The following is an 18098-nucleotide window of genomic DNA, read 5'->3' as shown; positions in this document are numbered from 1 at the left end:
TGGAATCATTTGATGTTGGTATGTCCCAACATCATTTGTTGGTATTTAAATGAGGGTTTATTTAATGGACACACGTCATAAATATTATGTACCAAAATTGTGCTTAATGCCTATGAAATTTTGTTTAACATATTATACTAATCATTCCTTTCACTTACAAATTTTTCTTACTAATTTTTAATCCCATATTTCAAAGTACTTGCTGCAGAACTTGAACAAATTAAAGATTCTCAGCCAAGTGTTTCTGACTGGCAAAAAAGAAGAAAAAATGCAGAGATTAATTGGGGAGAAAGCAGGGCAATGCTGTTCGATTGGACATTGTCTGAGTTGGGTGTTCCAGATAAAGGTAAATTAAATATTGCTGTGTTCATTAAGGTTATACTGTATAATAAGCATCATATGCAAATTAATGACACTCTATTAATACATTTAGACTTCAGATTGTTTAAAATGTTAGGTATACAGTATTTAAAATTAGTATAAATAATTACCCCTTTTTTCATCAGGTAAAGTTTGTGTACAATGTACAAATTGTGAGGCAAGCATCAAATGTGAAGACTGTTTTGCATTTTTGTGTCACATTTGTGACCAAATGCAACATTTTCTCATGCCTTTCCACCACAGATTATATTGGAAAAATGGCTTTTATGAGCCATTAGACCCGACACAAACTGTGTGCCCTGAAGGAAATATCTTTCACTGGAGTAAGTATACGATACCTGTATAAAATCCGTACTTTGTTCCGAGATTACTTCTACTTCCCAATCCCAGTCTAGAGCTACGATTATCTTGGTATAACAAAATAAAATGAATAAATGTTTCATTTCAGTCATTACAACATTTGGAGAAGTCTTAAAGTTTAAACCTGACACTTGGTTTTATAGATTGATTTAATCGTCTGATTGTTTCTTTTCTGTGAATTTCTCGGTCATTATCTGGAGAATAATGTCAATATTTTGTACAATCAAGAAACAATGAAATATTCAGTCTGAAATTCTTTTCCATAAAACTCATTTTGTCAAACTGTCTTCCTTTTCTTTGTTACCAGAACCTGTTGTACCAGCCCAACCACCAAATTCTTGCCCCAACTGCACAGATTGCAAGTTTAAAATTTGAAGCTCCAGCAATCTCTGCATCTTCATCACTATAATGGGTAAATAAACTTTAAAATTTACCCTTTTATTTCCATTACCGGATATTCCTGAATCACAATACATTTTGAAATTTTTGTTGCTATAAATGTTAATTTTTACATCACTATTTTAGCAAGTCGCCACACCACTCAATGCACTGTATTTTAAACTACAGGAAGGTATGACCTCTATACTCCAATCTATACATGCCACTGTGGATATGAGCATCAACAACTAGGCAAGACCATGCACAAGTCTGGTTTCTATTCATCATTAGGAAAGAGCAGCACATTCTACAGCACCAGTCTGCTTGAATCATGGCACCATATCAAAAGAAATTGTCCCGGAACATCATTTCGGGCATTAGTCACTGCACTGGAATCCTTTGGTGCTTCTCGTGGGCGTGTATGTTTTGATACCGTTATTCTTAATATTTTCAGTTTTATATTTCAATACAAAAATTATCAAAATTTTGTAGTAATGTATATTCATTTATTAATAATTAGTTTTTAATTTTGTTCAAACACAAAATGGAATGTTTTTTTTGTTTATTTATCTTATGTCATAATATGCATTTTAAATGTCACCATCTAAAAAATTCTATTCCTAGATTGGACCCATTAATTATATAACTTCGAAGAGAGTGTTCTTCGAATGGCGATTCCAGCAATATGAGCTGAGAAAAATTAGAGGAGAAGCTGACAATGAGTGTCCTGCTTGTGATAAAACCCCTTTAGCAGTACATATTGATGGCAACAAGAAGCTGTATCGTTACAACAAAGTTGGGAGGTAATAAAATGTGCTTTACAGATACTTAATGTATAGTATTCTTTTGTTCTCTACACACACTATATTATAATGAATTATATTGTCTTCAAATTAATGTTCTTATAAATAAAGTATGCACATATAAATATACATTGTCATATGACATATTTTTTAACTGAGTATGTCTTTATAGTTTGCCTTTCAATTGCATCCATATCATCATTTTATTTATCTAACACCATGTAAATTTTTGTTTTATGTAAAATTTAGCAGTGCATCAGAATTCTTCATATAAAACATTTTTTGATACCCCATTACCCATTGTTTAATATTATAGTGGTTACAGACAATAAATAATTATTTCTGAATTATCATTGCAGAGGTATCAGAAACCCCTATTATTCTGATAGTATCTTCAGCAAAGATGAAGATGTTCAAGCTCATGTTGGCACTATTCAGAGCTTGAAAACTAAGGTGAGTTTTATTATATATTGAGAAACCTTCAATTTTACCTAATAACTGTTTGGCGACTATAACATATGGTGGCCATTTTTGTATTTTTTCATTATAGTTTATATATATTGAATAAGGAAATATAACCCATAGAAATTCTTATGTGCAACAACAATGCCTATCGCGCAAAATAATCTCTACCTTCTACCCGTCCTACATAATTATAATCATGCTCACCAACTGGGTATTTAGTTACTATAAATATTTTTGTTTAATAGAGTAAGCACACGTGTGGAGTGTCTACATGGAAAGCTGCTCAAAATAAGCCTCTTTCATTCCAAAGTTTGGATGAAACAGGAATCAGCATGGCCTCCTGTCGACATGGTATTATCCTCCACACCTTGAATATGTATCAAGGAGAGCTGTACAGTTATGCCCACTATTTGCAAATTATGTATTTCAAATACGTAAAGTTTATTTGTCAAGACATAATTTGCAAATATTGGCCATGGGCCTTAACTGTGGCTCAGAAACAATCACATTTTCACATTGGTCAAGCAAAGCCATTTTTAGGAGTCCTACATGCAAAAGGACATGCTTGGTATTGTCAGGTAAATAAAAATATAACATTACATTTATGTATACTAATTAAATTTAATGTAATGTATACATTACATTAAATATAATAAGTACAGTTTGTGTAAAAAAATTTAAGATTTCTGATTGTTTAAGATTAATGATATACGTATCATTTAATATAGTAGGAGGCTTTTAATTTTTGTACAATAATTTGAATTTTTTTTTACTGTATACTTTTATGTTAAAGGTATTGTATGGAGGGCGGTGGGAAGAAGGAAGTGGCATGACTTTAGGGGAAGAGGCAGAGCAAGTGTTTGCATACCTCTCACGATACAACTCTACAACTAAAAACATGCTGAAAGCTGGTATTTGTTTATATGGTTCATCTGATCAAGTTTTTTATTATTTTACCTGCCCTGTAATCAGTATAATGCGATTTGTATTCAGTATTCAATAAGTATCAACTCCCTCAAATAATCAATAAAAGAATGAAAACATATTGGTCAAACTTGAGTTGGTCGTGGTGAGTAAAGGTATGTTATGAAACTGTTATTAATCTATGCTCTTCAAGATGTTCATTGCTATAAATATTTTTCTCAGAAAGAACAGAAGAACTCACAGAGGGTGCAGTCTTTTGGAACCATCGAAAAATTGATGGACTGGCTCGTGCATTAGTTACTCGACTCAGAAAGGTACTAAAAATAATATATATTTATTTTATTTATTTGTATTTATTTTGAAACTTATTATAATGCATTTATATGTGAAAGGTATTATAATGCATTTATAGGTTAGTTATGTGTTCAGATCATGTACTACATATATTTTCCATTATAAATTAGCGACCATTTCCTTGAATTAACTGCTTGAACTTTTTCAATATATCAATAAGGTTAATTTGTATAAAGTATATAGTATTTAATTAACCTAAATGTATGATTCCGAGATATATCAAATGTGTTCACAGAGAAATCACAGTATCGTGATATATCACGGGAACTGTGATGAGGGTTTGAACCCCATGCACTGAGTGCTCTCAGATGCATGCTCTAGTTCACTACGCCACGACATGGTCAGATGAATTGCAACTTGGAGTACTACTGCACCCACAAGGATCCCAAGGCTTCCACTGAAGCCAAACCAGGTTTCACACAATTCCCCCATGAACTCGGTCTCTGTCATTCAGTAGTTCTGCCTTTGATGCCCCCATTTCAATGTCTTTCTCCATGTATTGATATATCACAATAATATGAATTCTATGTGTATTGAAAGGGCCATCAGAGGTAAAACTACTGGAGGACACAGACCAAGTACATGGGAAACTGCATGCACAACCGCCCATGGAATGGGTATGGGGGTGCATAATTAACAAAAATTGAATTGTGGGTTCATTAGTACCCTAGGTTGCAATTCTTTTGACCATGTTGTGGCGCATTCAACTACAGCAAGCATCTGGGAATGCCAAGCCCATAGGTTCGAACCACTCATCATGGTTAATGTGATTTGTTCATTAAATTTATTATATTTTCAAATAGGCCAGAGAGACGGAAATAACAGTTTCAAATGAGATCGACAAACTTGATGTTCAAAAGTCATTGATTCAAGAATGGCGATCTTTAAAACTTTAACTTTACTTTAAAACTTTCAGCCAAAAAACTTTATTTGCAGCATCCAGTAAAATGCGCTCTTCACTCCGGCACAGAAATGAGTGTGATAGGAAAAAGCTTCAAGGCTTCATAAAAATCTACAATAGTGAAAACTCTGAAATTCTCAGTGAAAAGGATGCAATAGAAGGTATCCTGCCATGGCACAATTTATTGCCTCATCATAGCCAAAATGGTATGTAACTACATCTCATTTTATCAGGGGTTACAATTCGGCCTTATCAAGATAACTAACATTTAGCATGCATAATGGATAAGCTTTACTTATTTTTGAAGTAAAATATCATCACTACTGTTTGTAAAATAGGTGCAGTATCATAATCCGTAGGTTTTTATCAGGTTGATACTGCACAATAAACTATGTATAGTATGTATAATGCAAGTACCTAAACTGTAATTACATTAAATTGAGTTGTAGTTTACTTGCAGTAAATATAATTTTCCTCTTTTATTAGTGTCCCTTGCTCAAAAAAAGAAGGCAGTAGAAGATGTGGAGCTTCAGAAGAGATCCAGAGAAGAGCAACAACACACTGTTCAAGAAATGCTGCATTATCTCGCATATTACAAGAATAAGAGAGAGATTTTAACCGAACATACTGAAGAGTTGTTATGTGGAATTTTTCCTTCATATCTAAGCAAGGTAAGCTAACAGCCTAAATGTGTGTTGCAATTCAGTTCTTCATAAACATTTATCCAGCAGAATTTTATACTTGAGTAAAGTCTTGCTATTTACAACTTTGACAGGTAGACAATTCCATGGTTTTCATATACTGTACTGGTGTGTTTTACATATATTTGAACTTTTACCGAAAACTTTATTTATTTATTCTAATTTCTTTAGTATTTTCAGGGAAATTTGTAAATGTCTTAAACCCCATTAAATAGTCTATATATTACAGGATCCTAACAAGTACACTATTGAAGAGAAGCACCTATCAACCAAAAATAAGAGTGGAATCTTGGCTCTTTTGAAGCAAGGGCAAAAGTTGTGTTCTGACAAGCTGAGTGATGCAAAGCGTTTATTTGGATACCAGGAAGAGGATGTTGATGTTTCCGAGCCCTACCTGGAGCTTTGTGACAGTGAAGATGATGATGATGAAGATGAAGAATTACTACTAAACTGATGATACAAAAGTTAAGTATAATAAATTTTACCTGATTTCTCTTGCTAATTTCTCTTACTTAATTTCTCTAATTTCTAATTATCCTAGCCCTAAGATTACTACTGGCCTCCATTGCCTTGCCTGCACTTTGTTTCCCCCTTAACCATATCACTCATTCTTACAGGTGTGAGACAGAGAGGTACAAGATCATCCAAGAGGAACAACACCTGAAGCACCCAACATTTGGGTGTTTTAATTAATAAAAACGCCCTTCATGGCTTCACTCATCCTGGCTGGTTTAATTAAAAAAACCTAACCTAAACCTAATATATATACCTCTAGAGTCAAGGGAGTTAAGTTTTAGGCTGCACAATGAAACTGCTATTGACAATTTTATAACTGCTGCTGATAATGTCTGTCCTGTGACTTTTTTGTAAGCATAACCAAAAGGCTTAACAATCCCTTGCTTACAAAGGGAATACTTAAACCCATTAATAAAAAACATGACCTTGAGAAGAAGTATAGGTTAGGAATTGTCTCCAAAGAATTCTCATGCTCTTCAACAGGTCACTTGAACTCCAAACCTTTCCAGTTATCCTAAAAAAAGCGAGTTACCCCTGTACACAAATGTGGTGATCTCACAGATGTTAACAATTACAGACCTATATCAATCCTGCCTAACTTGTCAACATTTTTTGAAAAGCTACTTGAACTTGAACTCCAAACCTTTCCAGTTATCCTAAAAAAGCGAGTTACCCCTGTACACAAATGTGGTGATCTCACAGATGTTAACAACTACAGACCTATATCAATCCTGCCTAACTTGTCAACATTTTTTGAAAAACTAATCTACAAGCAGTTTTACTCTTATCTAGCCAAACACCATATACTTAGTACTAGGCTGTACAAGAATATAACAACTCTTGTATATATCTCAAAAAAAAAAAAAAAAAAAAAAAAGCACAAGACGAAGCTTGAAAAAGTTTAGTGGTATGCCAATAGGCTAGTCCCAGGACTAAGAGGCATGAGTTACGAGGACAGGCTGCGAGAAATGCAATTGATAGGGTACATAAAGATAAACTGTTTAACACGGGTGGTAGGCGAACAAGGGGACACAGGTGGAAACTTAGTACCCAAATGAACCACTAGGATGTTAGAAAGAACTTTTTCAGTGTCAGAGTAGTTAATAGATGGAATGCATTAGGCAGTGATGTGGTGGAGGCTGACTCCATACACAGTTTCAAATGCAGATATGATAGAGCCCAGTAGGCTCAGGAATCTGTACATCAGTTGATTGCCAGTTGAGAGGTGGGACCAAAGAGCCAGAGCTCAACCCCCCGCAACCACAACTAGGCGAGTATACACACACACACACACACGTACACACACACACACACACACAGACACAAACATACACACACTAATGCCTCTATTCACCTTGCAGTAAATAGGAACCTGAAAGTCAGGAAGCTGCTAAAGGCTGCATCTTGGGGATGTGTGAGTGTGTTAGATAAAAATATATGTTGTTTAGATATGATGGAGGAAAAGAGGCCGAGAGTCGGTACATTAGACAACCGACGCTTAGAAAGGCGGGGTCCAAGAGCTAACAGCTAAATCTTGGAAATAATAAATTAAAATATTTAATACACCCACATACATGTTTCACATTATTTTGGCTGAGGGCACACTGAGGGCTGATGGCCCCGTCGACGGGGCAGGAAGTCGGTGGTTGATCAAAGGCCTCCCACATCCTCCACATACCTGAGGATTATTCCGGCTTAATTTTAAACGGAAGTAATGTCTTGGCATTTACGGCTTCAGCGGGTGGGTGGGTCCGTGGGTTTATTACACTGTGAGTGAAAACAATCGCCTATTCTCTATTTTATATTGCGGCTTGTAGAGCTAGAAGCTGTTGCCTCTTGTGTGCGTTGCACAAGGGGATTAATATCTGGATTAATAGCTTTCAATATTTCCAGTATTTTTAAGGTAACGCTTAAATACCGAAGATACTGCTATTGGACACCGCTTAATTGACAATGTCTCAACAACGCAGGCTAAAGATGTGCGTGGCTCCTGCTATTGCAATGATGCTCATTTGTTTTTCAATGATGGGCCTTAGTTGCCCCCTCTCTAACTTACCGTTCTAAATACCCCTTCTCCATCTTCCGCAAACATTTCCCCTCATACATCTCCCCCCTTTCCTCCTGTCCCCCTTGTCCATCTTTGTCCCCCTGTCCATCTTTGTCCCCTGTCCCTCACTTTGTCCCCTTGCCCACATTTTCTGTCCTCTGTCCCAGATCCCTTTCCCCCTCTCTGTCCCCCTGTCCCCCCTTTCCATCTCTCTGTCCCCCTGTCCCTCTCTATCCCATTGTCCCTGTCTCTGTCCCCCCTGTCTCTCTCTGTCCCCCTGTTCTTCTCTGTCCTCCTGTTCCTCTCTCTGTCCCCCTGTCACTCTCTGTCCCCCTGTTCCTCTATGTCCCCCTGTCCATCTCTCTGTCCCCTGTACCTCTCTGTCCCCCTGCCCACTCTTTCTGTCCGCTGTCCATCATCTGTCCCCCTCCCTTTCCTCCAGTCCCCCTATCCATCTCTGTCCCCTTGTCCCTGTCTCTCCTCTGTCCCCTCTCTCTTGGTCTCCTGCCCCCCTCTCCTCCCTCTGTCCCCCGGTCCCCCTCTCTGACCCTGTCCCTCTGTCTCTGTCTCTGTCCATGTCCCCCTCTCTGTCCCTGTCTCCCTCCCTGTCCCACTGCTCCCCCTCTGTTCCCCCGTCCCTCCTCTGGCCCTGTCCGTCTGTCCCTGTCCCTCTGTCTCTGCCTCTCCTCGTTTCTGACATTCTCTGTGTCAGCCTATCTCTCTGTCTCTTTCCTCGCTCTATCTCTGTCATTCTCTCACTGACTTTGCATATCCTTATCTATACGTCTCTGTGTCTAACATTCTCTCCCTGACTCTGTCTATATCTATTTCTCTGTCTCGATCTTCATCTCTTTCTCTCTCTCTCTCTCTCTCTCTCTCTCTCTCTCTCTCTCTCTCTCTCTCTCTCTCTCTCTCTCTCTCTCTCTCTCTCTCTCTCTCTCTCTCTCTCTCTCTCTCTCTCTCTCTTTCTCTCTCTCTCTCTCTCTCTCTCTCTCTCTCTCTCTCTCTCTCTCTCTCTCTCTCTCTCTCTCTCTCTCTCTCTCTCTCTCTCTCTCTCTCTCTCTCTCTCTCCCTCTCTCTCTCTCCATACATACATACATACATACATACATACATACATACATACATACATACATACATACGTACATACATACATACGTACATACATACATACATACATACATTTATTTAACACATGTGGTACACGCACAAGGGGACACAGGTGGAAGCTGAGTACCCAAATGAGCCACAGAGAGATTATAGAAAGAACTTTTCAGTGTCAGAGTAGTTAATAAATGGAATGCTTTAGGCAGTAATGTGGTGGAGGCTGATTCCATACACAGTTTCAAGTGTATGGAAAGTGTATGTATTCAAGTGGCGGGACCAAAGAGCCAAAGTTCAACCCTTGCAACCACAACTAGGTTAGTACATACATACATACATAAGATATAAAACAGTGGAGGATTCCCAGGTAGAACAATCAACCACAATGCCCATTACCCCTTTACCCTGATGTCCTTAACTACACAACTATACAAGAGTCATTAACACGTGTAATGGCTGATCCCCCATCACGATAGCATAAAGACCAATTGCTTGACCCGCAGTCTGTCTTGCTCCTCAAATAATTTTCGGGTTAACATGAAAACGTCTCTCGAGTTTATCTTTCTAATGTTGTTTTCCCATCTTTCATTTTATCAGCTTAGTTCCTTTATTATGCCCCAATTACTCATCCCTTGAGCGGTAGTTAAACTGAACCCAAATTTAAAAAAAGTTCCTTGCTAAGCAAGCTACAGTCTTGATAAGTCAGATATATTGTTTGTTAACACATTTCTCAACAATGAACAGTCAGTTTTATCAAGCTAACATATATTATTAGATTATACTGGTATAATTATATATATATATATATATATATATATATATATATATATATATATATATATATATATATATATGTATATATATACATATATATATATATATATATATATATATATATATATATATATATATATATATATATATATATATATATATATATATATATATATATATATATATATATATGTATGTATGAGTGTGTGTGTACATGTGTATACAACATTAATAATTTTGTAACTAGCGTCAAACATTGTTATTTGCTTAGCTAAACGAACTAGAGGGTTCCGGTCCTGAACCGATTATGTGCCTCTGTAATCCTTTACAACACGGCCCACGGGATGGGTATGGGGTGCATAATAAAGAAAGCAATAGAAGAAATTGAAATTGCATAATACGGTTATTGACATTCAATAATAGTAAGATAAAGCAATGAGGACCAAATGGGAGACCAGTGATCAGTGTCTTGTATCCCCTGCAATACCTCAAATCCTACGTACCTCACTGACAGGCTCCAGTATGTTTCTGTGAATAATTCAATTTCTCCCACCCTACCCATCAACATTGGTGTTCCTCAGGGCAGCATACTTGGCATACTTGGGTATCCTTTGGAGGTGCTTATCCAGTTCTCACTTGAACACTGTGAGGGGATTGCCAGTTATGCCATGCAGTTATGCAATGTATGAATCTATCTATAAGTCCACCAATCTTTGTAAAAATTTCTTGTATGGATGTACCTTACCTAAATAAACATTTATTTATTTATTATTTATATTTAGGATTCATCAACTGCCAAAGATATTCACATGTCAGTATAATTCTGGCGAGAGAGAGGTTTGGGAAAAGCCGTTATACCAACTAGTCAGCAATAAGGGTGATATTTGTGGGGCACAGGCACACTCGGCCTGGCCCATTAACCCCCAACTGACACTATAACTACTAGCTACTAGGTACATGAACATAATTACATAATTTACGTACATAATTTAAGGTACATAATTACTAGGTACATGAGGACTGGCCATTGTACTATATAGACCTGAAAAAGTGTAACTTAGCGACAACAAGAAAATATTGAATCACAAGACCAACGACGACCATTCCCTTACCCTGCCATAAACACTGAAATTTGACACCCTACCTCTGGAGCCACCCTGACCACAGGTCCACCAACTACATTTCCCTCCCTCCAACAAGTTAGTACACCCAGAAACAAGATATACTAGGTGAATACACACATACAAGGTATACTAGGTGAGTACTAGTTGAGTACTTACACACAAGATATTCTAGGTGAGACTAGGTGAGTATACACACACACGCAACATATACTAAGTTAGTACACCCAGAAACAAGATATACTAGGTGAATACACACATACAAGGTATACTAGGTGAGTACTAGTTGAGTACTTACACACAAGATATTCTAGGTGAGACTAGGTGAGTATACACACACACGCAACATATACTAAGTTAGTACACCCAGAAACAAGATATACTAGGTGAATACACACATACAAGGTATACTAGGTGAGTACTAGTTGAGTACTTACACACAAGATATTCTAGGTGAGACTAGGTGAGTATACACACACACGCAACATATACTAAGTTAGTACACCCAGAAACAAGATATACTAGGTGAATACACACATACAAGGTATACTAGGTGAGTACTAGTTGAGTACTTACACACAAGATATTCTAGGTGAGACTAGGTGAGTATACACACACACGCAACATATACTAAGTTAGTACACCCAGAAACAAGATATACTAGGTGAATACCCTAACACCAACCTCCTACAGTACACAACACCAACCTCCCACAGTACACCTCCCACAGGTAACCCCAGCACCAACCTCCTACAGTACACAACACCAACCTCCCACAGTACACCTCCCACAGGTAACCCCAGCACCAACCTCCCACAGTACACAACACCAACCTCCCACAGTACACATCCCACAGGTAACCCCAGCACCAACCTCCCACAGTACACAACACCAACCTCCCACAGTACACATCCCACAGGTAACCCCAGCACCAACCTCCCACAGTACACAACACCAACCTCCCACAGTACACATCCCACAGGTAACCCCAGCACCAACCTCCCACAGTACACAACACCAACCTCCCACAGTACACATCCCACAGGTAACCCCAGCACCAACCTCCCACAGTACACAACACCAACCTCCCACAGTACACATCCCACAGGTAACCCCAGCACCAACCTCCCACAGTACACAACACCAACCTCCCACAGTACACATCCCACAGGTAACCCCAGCACCAACCTCCCACAGTACACAACACCAACCTCCCACAGTACACCTCCCACAGGTAACCCCAGCACCAACCTCCCACAGTACACCTCCTACAGGTAACCCCAACACCAACCTCACACAGTACACCTCCCACAGTAACCCCAGCACCAACCTCCCACAGGTACAAAATGAAGCCATGAGAATTATCTTAGGATGCCCAAGAAATGCTATGATTGAGAAAATCAGGATGGAGTTGAATCTGCAGAGTATTGGGGATAGAATTGCAGAGATAAATGTAGCTTCTGCCATTAGATTAATGAGAGGTGGGGGAGCTAATGAATTGGTCCTCTCAGTTCAAAAGGTGGGAAGTACTGAACAATGTATGATGAAGAAAAGAGCATATATGAATACCTTATGTTCTAATGTTATTAAGTATGATGTTATTTCAGAGTGTATTGCTGTGCCCAAGAGAAAATTTACACCACCATGGGAGGATTGTAATGTAGATGTAGTAATTACTCCCTTGCAAAAGAAAAAAAGTATGTATGAAATAGGAGAGCTGAGGGCAACATATGATTGTATAATTAGAAAATTGCCTACAGAAAACACTCTACTACATGTATATTGTGATGGGTCAGTAGCTAGGGATGGGAAGGCAGGATGTATATTGTGATGGGTCAGTAGCTAGGGATGGGAAGGCAGGATGTATATTGTGATGGGTCAGTAGCTAGGGATGGGAAGGCAGGATGTATATGTTCTTAACATTCTGAAACCTATATTGTTTGCTGATGATACTACACTCATCTACTCCAACCCCAACCCACATACACTAAATACTGTAATGTTGTTAATAATGAACTAAAAAAAGTCCACTTATGGATGTCAACCAACAAACTAACACTTAACATAGAAAAGACCTACTACATCTTATTTGGAAGCAAATCTACAAATGCAATTCAGCTTCAGATGACAATGTAAACATTAGCAATAACAATGATGGAAAGTTTCTTGGTCTATTCTTAGACAAGAGACTCAACTTCAGTACCCACATACAATACATAACTAAGAAAGTCTCTAAAACAGTTGGTATACTCTCCAAAATCAGATATTATGTACCTAACCCTGCTCTCATCTCTCTATATTATACACTAATCTATCCCTATCTCAACTATGGTATCTGTGCATGGGGTTCAACCACTGCAAACCACCTCAAGTCCATCATCACCCAGCAAAAATCTGCTATCAGAATAATATCAAATTCTGCTTTCAGACAACACACAGCCCCCTTGTTTAACTCCCTAAACATGCTAAACATAATCTCACTCCATAAATTCTCTTGTGTCAACTACATTTACAAAACCCTGTTCTTAAATGCAAATCCTGCTCTGAAACTCTTCCTGGACAGATGTAATAGGACCCATTATCACCACACCAGAAATAAATATCTCTTTGATATCCCCAGAGTTAAACTTGTATAAATAAATAAATAAATAAATAAATATGTTTATTCAGGTAAGGTACATACATACAAGTAATGTTACATTAATGGATCGATATATAGATAGAGCTAGTACATACAATGCCTAAAGCCACTATTACGCAACGCGTTTCGGGCAGGAAAAACATTAATATCTAGAACTTAATACTAATTGAGCATAAAGAATAAAATGTGTTGAGAACAAATACAAATAAAGATAAAAAAAAGAGGGAACATGACTGAAAAAGCAGCACAAATACAATAGGTTGACAAACAGTGTTGATTAAAAAAAAAAAAAAAAAATAACAGACATGGGTTGACAATAGAGGGGTAAGGTAGGTTAGTGAATTTATTAGGTAGTGTTTAGTTTTTATCTTAAACTGGTTGAGAGAGGTACAGTCTTTAACATGGTTGGGAAGATCATTCCACATTCTGGGTCCCTTGATTTGTAGAGCATTTCTAGTTTGATTAAGTCGTATTCTTGGAATATCAAAACTGTATTTTTTTCTGGTGTGGTGCTCATGGGTTCTGTTACAACCTTCAATGAAGCTTTTGAGCTTATATGTATGTATTTGTAATGTATGTATGTAAACAATGTATTTATTATCATTTATCAATTCTGATAGAAATTACCTACTTAAAATTATCTGTTAGATTAAGGACCTGCCTGAAACGCTGCGCATACTAGTGGCTTTACAAGATTGTAAATACTGTACTATTCAATGTATTCTCACAACCCCAATGTACCTACTTGTATATATATAAATAAAATAAAATAAAATATTGTGATGGGTCAGTAGCTAGGGATGGGAAGGCAGGATGCAGTATGCCAAACTGAATTCGTGCGCCCCTTGAGGGACTTGAAGTAGAGGGATAGGGATCACAGGATAAGTATGGGTTGCACAAACTACTGGTAACAGGATGAGTATGGGTTGCACAATTAATTACTACAAAGTGGTTGAGTATGGGGTGCACGTAAATGAAGACTCCCAAGAAGCAAATCAGAGATCAGCCCAAGCTTCATCTTGAGGCAAAGCTCAATGCCTTAAGCCATATTGATGCTCTGTCCACAGAGCATTCTCTCTCTCAAATCATAATAGTACACTAATGGTTCCCTACACCACCCCTCAGGTGCAGCTGCAGCAGGCTTGGGTGACATGATGACTATGGGGTGCACAATAAACTAACACTCACAGAATGAGTATGGGCTGCACAATAAGCTACCTCTCACAAGATTAGTAATAAAGAAACATTAATTTTTTGGGTAGGGTGACTGAAACTCATCCTGGGGTAAAAATGTTTATTTAAATTTATTATAGTTAAATGAATTTAGTAAATTATTCCATATATTGTATTATAAGTGAATTGACACTAAACTATAAATGATACTAATAAGGTTTTAAAAATGAAAAACAGTAAAAATCCTTCATGTAAGATATGGAAGTTGAAAAGTAAATTAACTGTAAACTAAATTATAAACTGTAGACATAATATAAAGTATTATAAGTAAAATACCTATAAACTACCAAATAATGTGTAAGGAACCATTTCTATTGTTTGTCCTTTTTTACCTGTTTCCTCAGGTATTTTAAAATTCCCATTCCGTTGTTACTACACTGTTTTCCTGGTGTAGTTCCCTGTGGTTCAAATTTTACTACTTGTACTTCTTGCTGTTTCTGAAGGATTGCTAATGGTAGCCCTTGTTGCACCGGCGGAACTTTTTGTAAATGTTCCACCTGCGGAACTTTTTGTAATTGTTGAATTTCTTGCACCTGCGGTACTTTTTGGACTTTATGCACCTGCTGCACTTGTAGCTCGTCAGGATTTTTTTCCAGGGCATTATCGCTATCACCTTCTGATCCTAATGTAAGTTTATCTGCATCAAGCTTCCTTGTGCGTGCTGGAAAAAAATAAAAATAAAAAATAAAAAATTTTGAAATGGAAGATCCTGTGTAACAAATTTAATCAGTTACTATGATCGAGCCGCAGAAATTTTACAGGAAAGATATGGTTGGGTTGACTGCATCTATCTGGACCTAAAAGAGGCATTCAATAGAATTCCACATAAGAGTTTGTTCTGGAAACTGGAACATATTGGAGGGGTGACAGGTAAGCTTCTAACATGGATTAAAAAATTTCAAACTGATAGAAAAATGAGGGCAGTAATCAGAGGCAATGTATTGGACTGGAGAAATGTCACGAGTGGAGTACCACAGGGTTTAGTTCTGGCATTCATGGATAAATAATAAATAAATTGTTCATGATTTTTTTAGACAAAAGCTAGAATATGCAGCAGTTGTATGGTGCCCATATCTTAAGAAGTACATGTACAAACTTGAAATGATACAAAGACGTCATGGGTGTCATAGGGGCACCAGCACACTGGTTTGCTAAAGGGCCCTTAATGCTGTCGAGACCTTATGGGCCCTTGGACCCATTACGTTAAGACATAGTGCTGTATTGGGCCACACACTTTTTGCCATATACATCAACGACAGAGATGATTGAATTGAAATTATATATATATATATATATATATATATATATATATATATATATATATATATATATATATATATATATATACATATATATATATATATACACATATATATATATATATATATATATATATATATATATATATATATATATATATATATATATATATATATATATATATATACATATGTATATATATATATATATACATATGTATATATATATATATATATGAGAGAAAATAATAGGTGGTGATATATTTATATATTATGTGAACTACTTACACAAAAAGAAGTTAGTGGTGAAGATCTTCTTGTCCTCTTCTTGTATTACGTTGTTTGGTAAAATACCATGTGTCACCCGTGCTGGTCCTTTCTTGTAATAGATAACGATTGATTCATACCCACAGCCACGCAGATATGTTAGCTGAAAAGCAAATAATATTTAAACAATAACACTATCTGGGAAAATGCAACAAAATAAATGTTTGAAGCATAGCTGGGCATGTGCAATAGAACCCATAATAGAATCACAATACCAGAAATAAATATCTTTGATATCCCCAGAGTCAAAGTTATTCTGTGTAAATACTCTATGCAAATAAAGGGACCTTGTCTATGGAACTAACTTGCTAACAAATTTAAAAACTGTCCAACTTCTGCCATTTTAAAAAATAAAACCAAAAAGTACCTAAATTTTTTCTTGATAGTTTCCTAACTAGTGTATTAAACTCGCACTGTATCTTATGAAATCCAATGCCAGAATATATGTGCCTAAACCATACAACTTTTCCATTGTAATCATTGCTATCACCTTATATCATGATTGTTATATTGAATGCATATCTTACTATATTATACCTTGAAATATTCCTCAAATTATGCTACAATTTATATGTTGATAACCCTCAAATTTTACTTTAATGTACATAGTAATCTTTGTGATACTTTCTTACAATGTACCAGCCAATAAACCTCCTCACTTTTGGGACATGGTAACATGGTACTCAGATAAAGGGTTTCCGGTGGATGTAGTATACATGGATTATGCTAAAGACTTTAATAAGGTACCACATGGAAGACTAGCAAGGAAATTACAGGTTCATGAAAAAAATTGTAAAGTGCACAAAACAATAGTTAAAACAAAGAGAGCAAAAGGTCATACTAAATGGGAATGAATATGAAGAAATGTGTTAAGTTGAGTACCTCAGGGGTCCATTTTTAAGTCTAAAATATTTTTCATATATTGAACATCTATGATATAGAAAAGAATATAATCTAATCAACCACATCCTCATATTTGCAAATGCCTGGCATTTCACGAGCACTTTGTCCGGGGTTTATATTCTAGCCGGGGAGGATTTACTGGGTTAGGCTAACCTAACCTAACTTAACCAAACCAAACCAAGTATCTCAAGTTACAAATATCTCTGGGAATTCATATTATCTGCTGTTGTAGAATTGACAAAATGGACAGTGTCAACAAAATTATTCCCACATACTCCGTCACTATGTGATGGAGTACACATAGAATAGGGACTGAATTGTCCCTGACAGGGACAATTCTGTAACAAATGTTCTAGCATAAAACTTTGTACAGTTTAGTAATTCCTTACCATTTGATGTACTAGGTAGATCCATGTTTGGTGAAGTTTTATAGCTGGAGCTGGAAGATCCTGTCGAGATGACTTCTTCAAAGAGAATAGCTTCAACACATTGTGTCTTGAGTCTTCCAGTACTTGGCCTACAGTTACCAGATCTGATTTACAGAAACTAGTGAACTATGGAGATAAGATTGTTAATAATATACTTTTTTTGAGATTCATATGACTTGCAGCTTAAAAACCAATCTTATTTTAAAATAGTACACTAAAGTACATAGCAAATTGCGAAATTCGTAGTTTTTTAACTACTTTAAAGCTAAATTCTCAAGCTTTGAAAATAAGCACAATTTGCTATTTTAAGCGGAATCTGGCAACTCTGATTTAGCATGTAAACATTGACTTTTGACTTGCATTCACAATGTAGTTATTTATTTTTCAACAATTTAAAACGAGTTATGAAAATACACACATTGGTACATTATTGCAAAGGCACTATACTATATATATATATATATAAATTGTTGCAAGT

General features: G+C 36.6%; 1 protein-coding gene and 1 long non-coding RNA gene across 2 annotated transcripts; one reads left to right on the top strand and one right to left on the bottom strand.

Moving 5' to 3' along the window:
* Window positions 1-510: 510 nt before the first annotated feature.
* On the top strand, window positions 511-1532 carry LOC138364728 (uncharacterized). Its single transcript, XR_011228515.1, has 3 exons — window positions 511-704; window positions 1049-1153; window positions 1309-1532. It is a non-coding gene; the product is annotated as an uncharacterized lncRNA (long non-coding RNA).
* Window positions 1533-14750: 13218 nt separating this feature from the next.
* On the bottom strand, window positions 14751-17741 carry LOC138364727 (uncharacterized). Its single transcript, XM_069324696.1, has 3 exons — window positions 17582-17741; window positions 16251-16392; window positions 14751-15364 (listed from the first exon to the last, which is right to left on the bottom strand). Exons 1-3 carry the CDS (start codon window positions 17582-17584, stop codon window positions 15015-15017), a joined length of 495 nt encoding a protein of 164 aa, XP_069180797.1. The 5' UTR covers window positions 17585-17741; the 3' UTR covers window positions 14751-15014.
* Between the last annotated feature and the right edge of the window lie 357 nt (window positions 17742-18098).

Source organism: Procambarus clarkii, chromosome 14 (assembly GCF_040958095.1).
Source record: "Procambarus clarkii isolate CNS0578487 chromosome 14, FALCON_Pclarkii_2.0, whole genome shotgun sequence".
Taxonomy (NCBI): domain Eukaryota; kingdom Metazoa; phylum Arthropoda; class Malacostraca; order Decapoda; family Cambaridae; genus Procambarus; species Procambarus clarkii.
The sequence above is the reverse complement of the archived record's forward strand: the minus strand, read 5'-3'. Positions and strand labels throughout refer to the sequence as shown.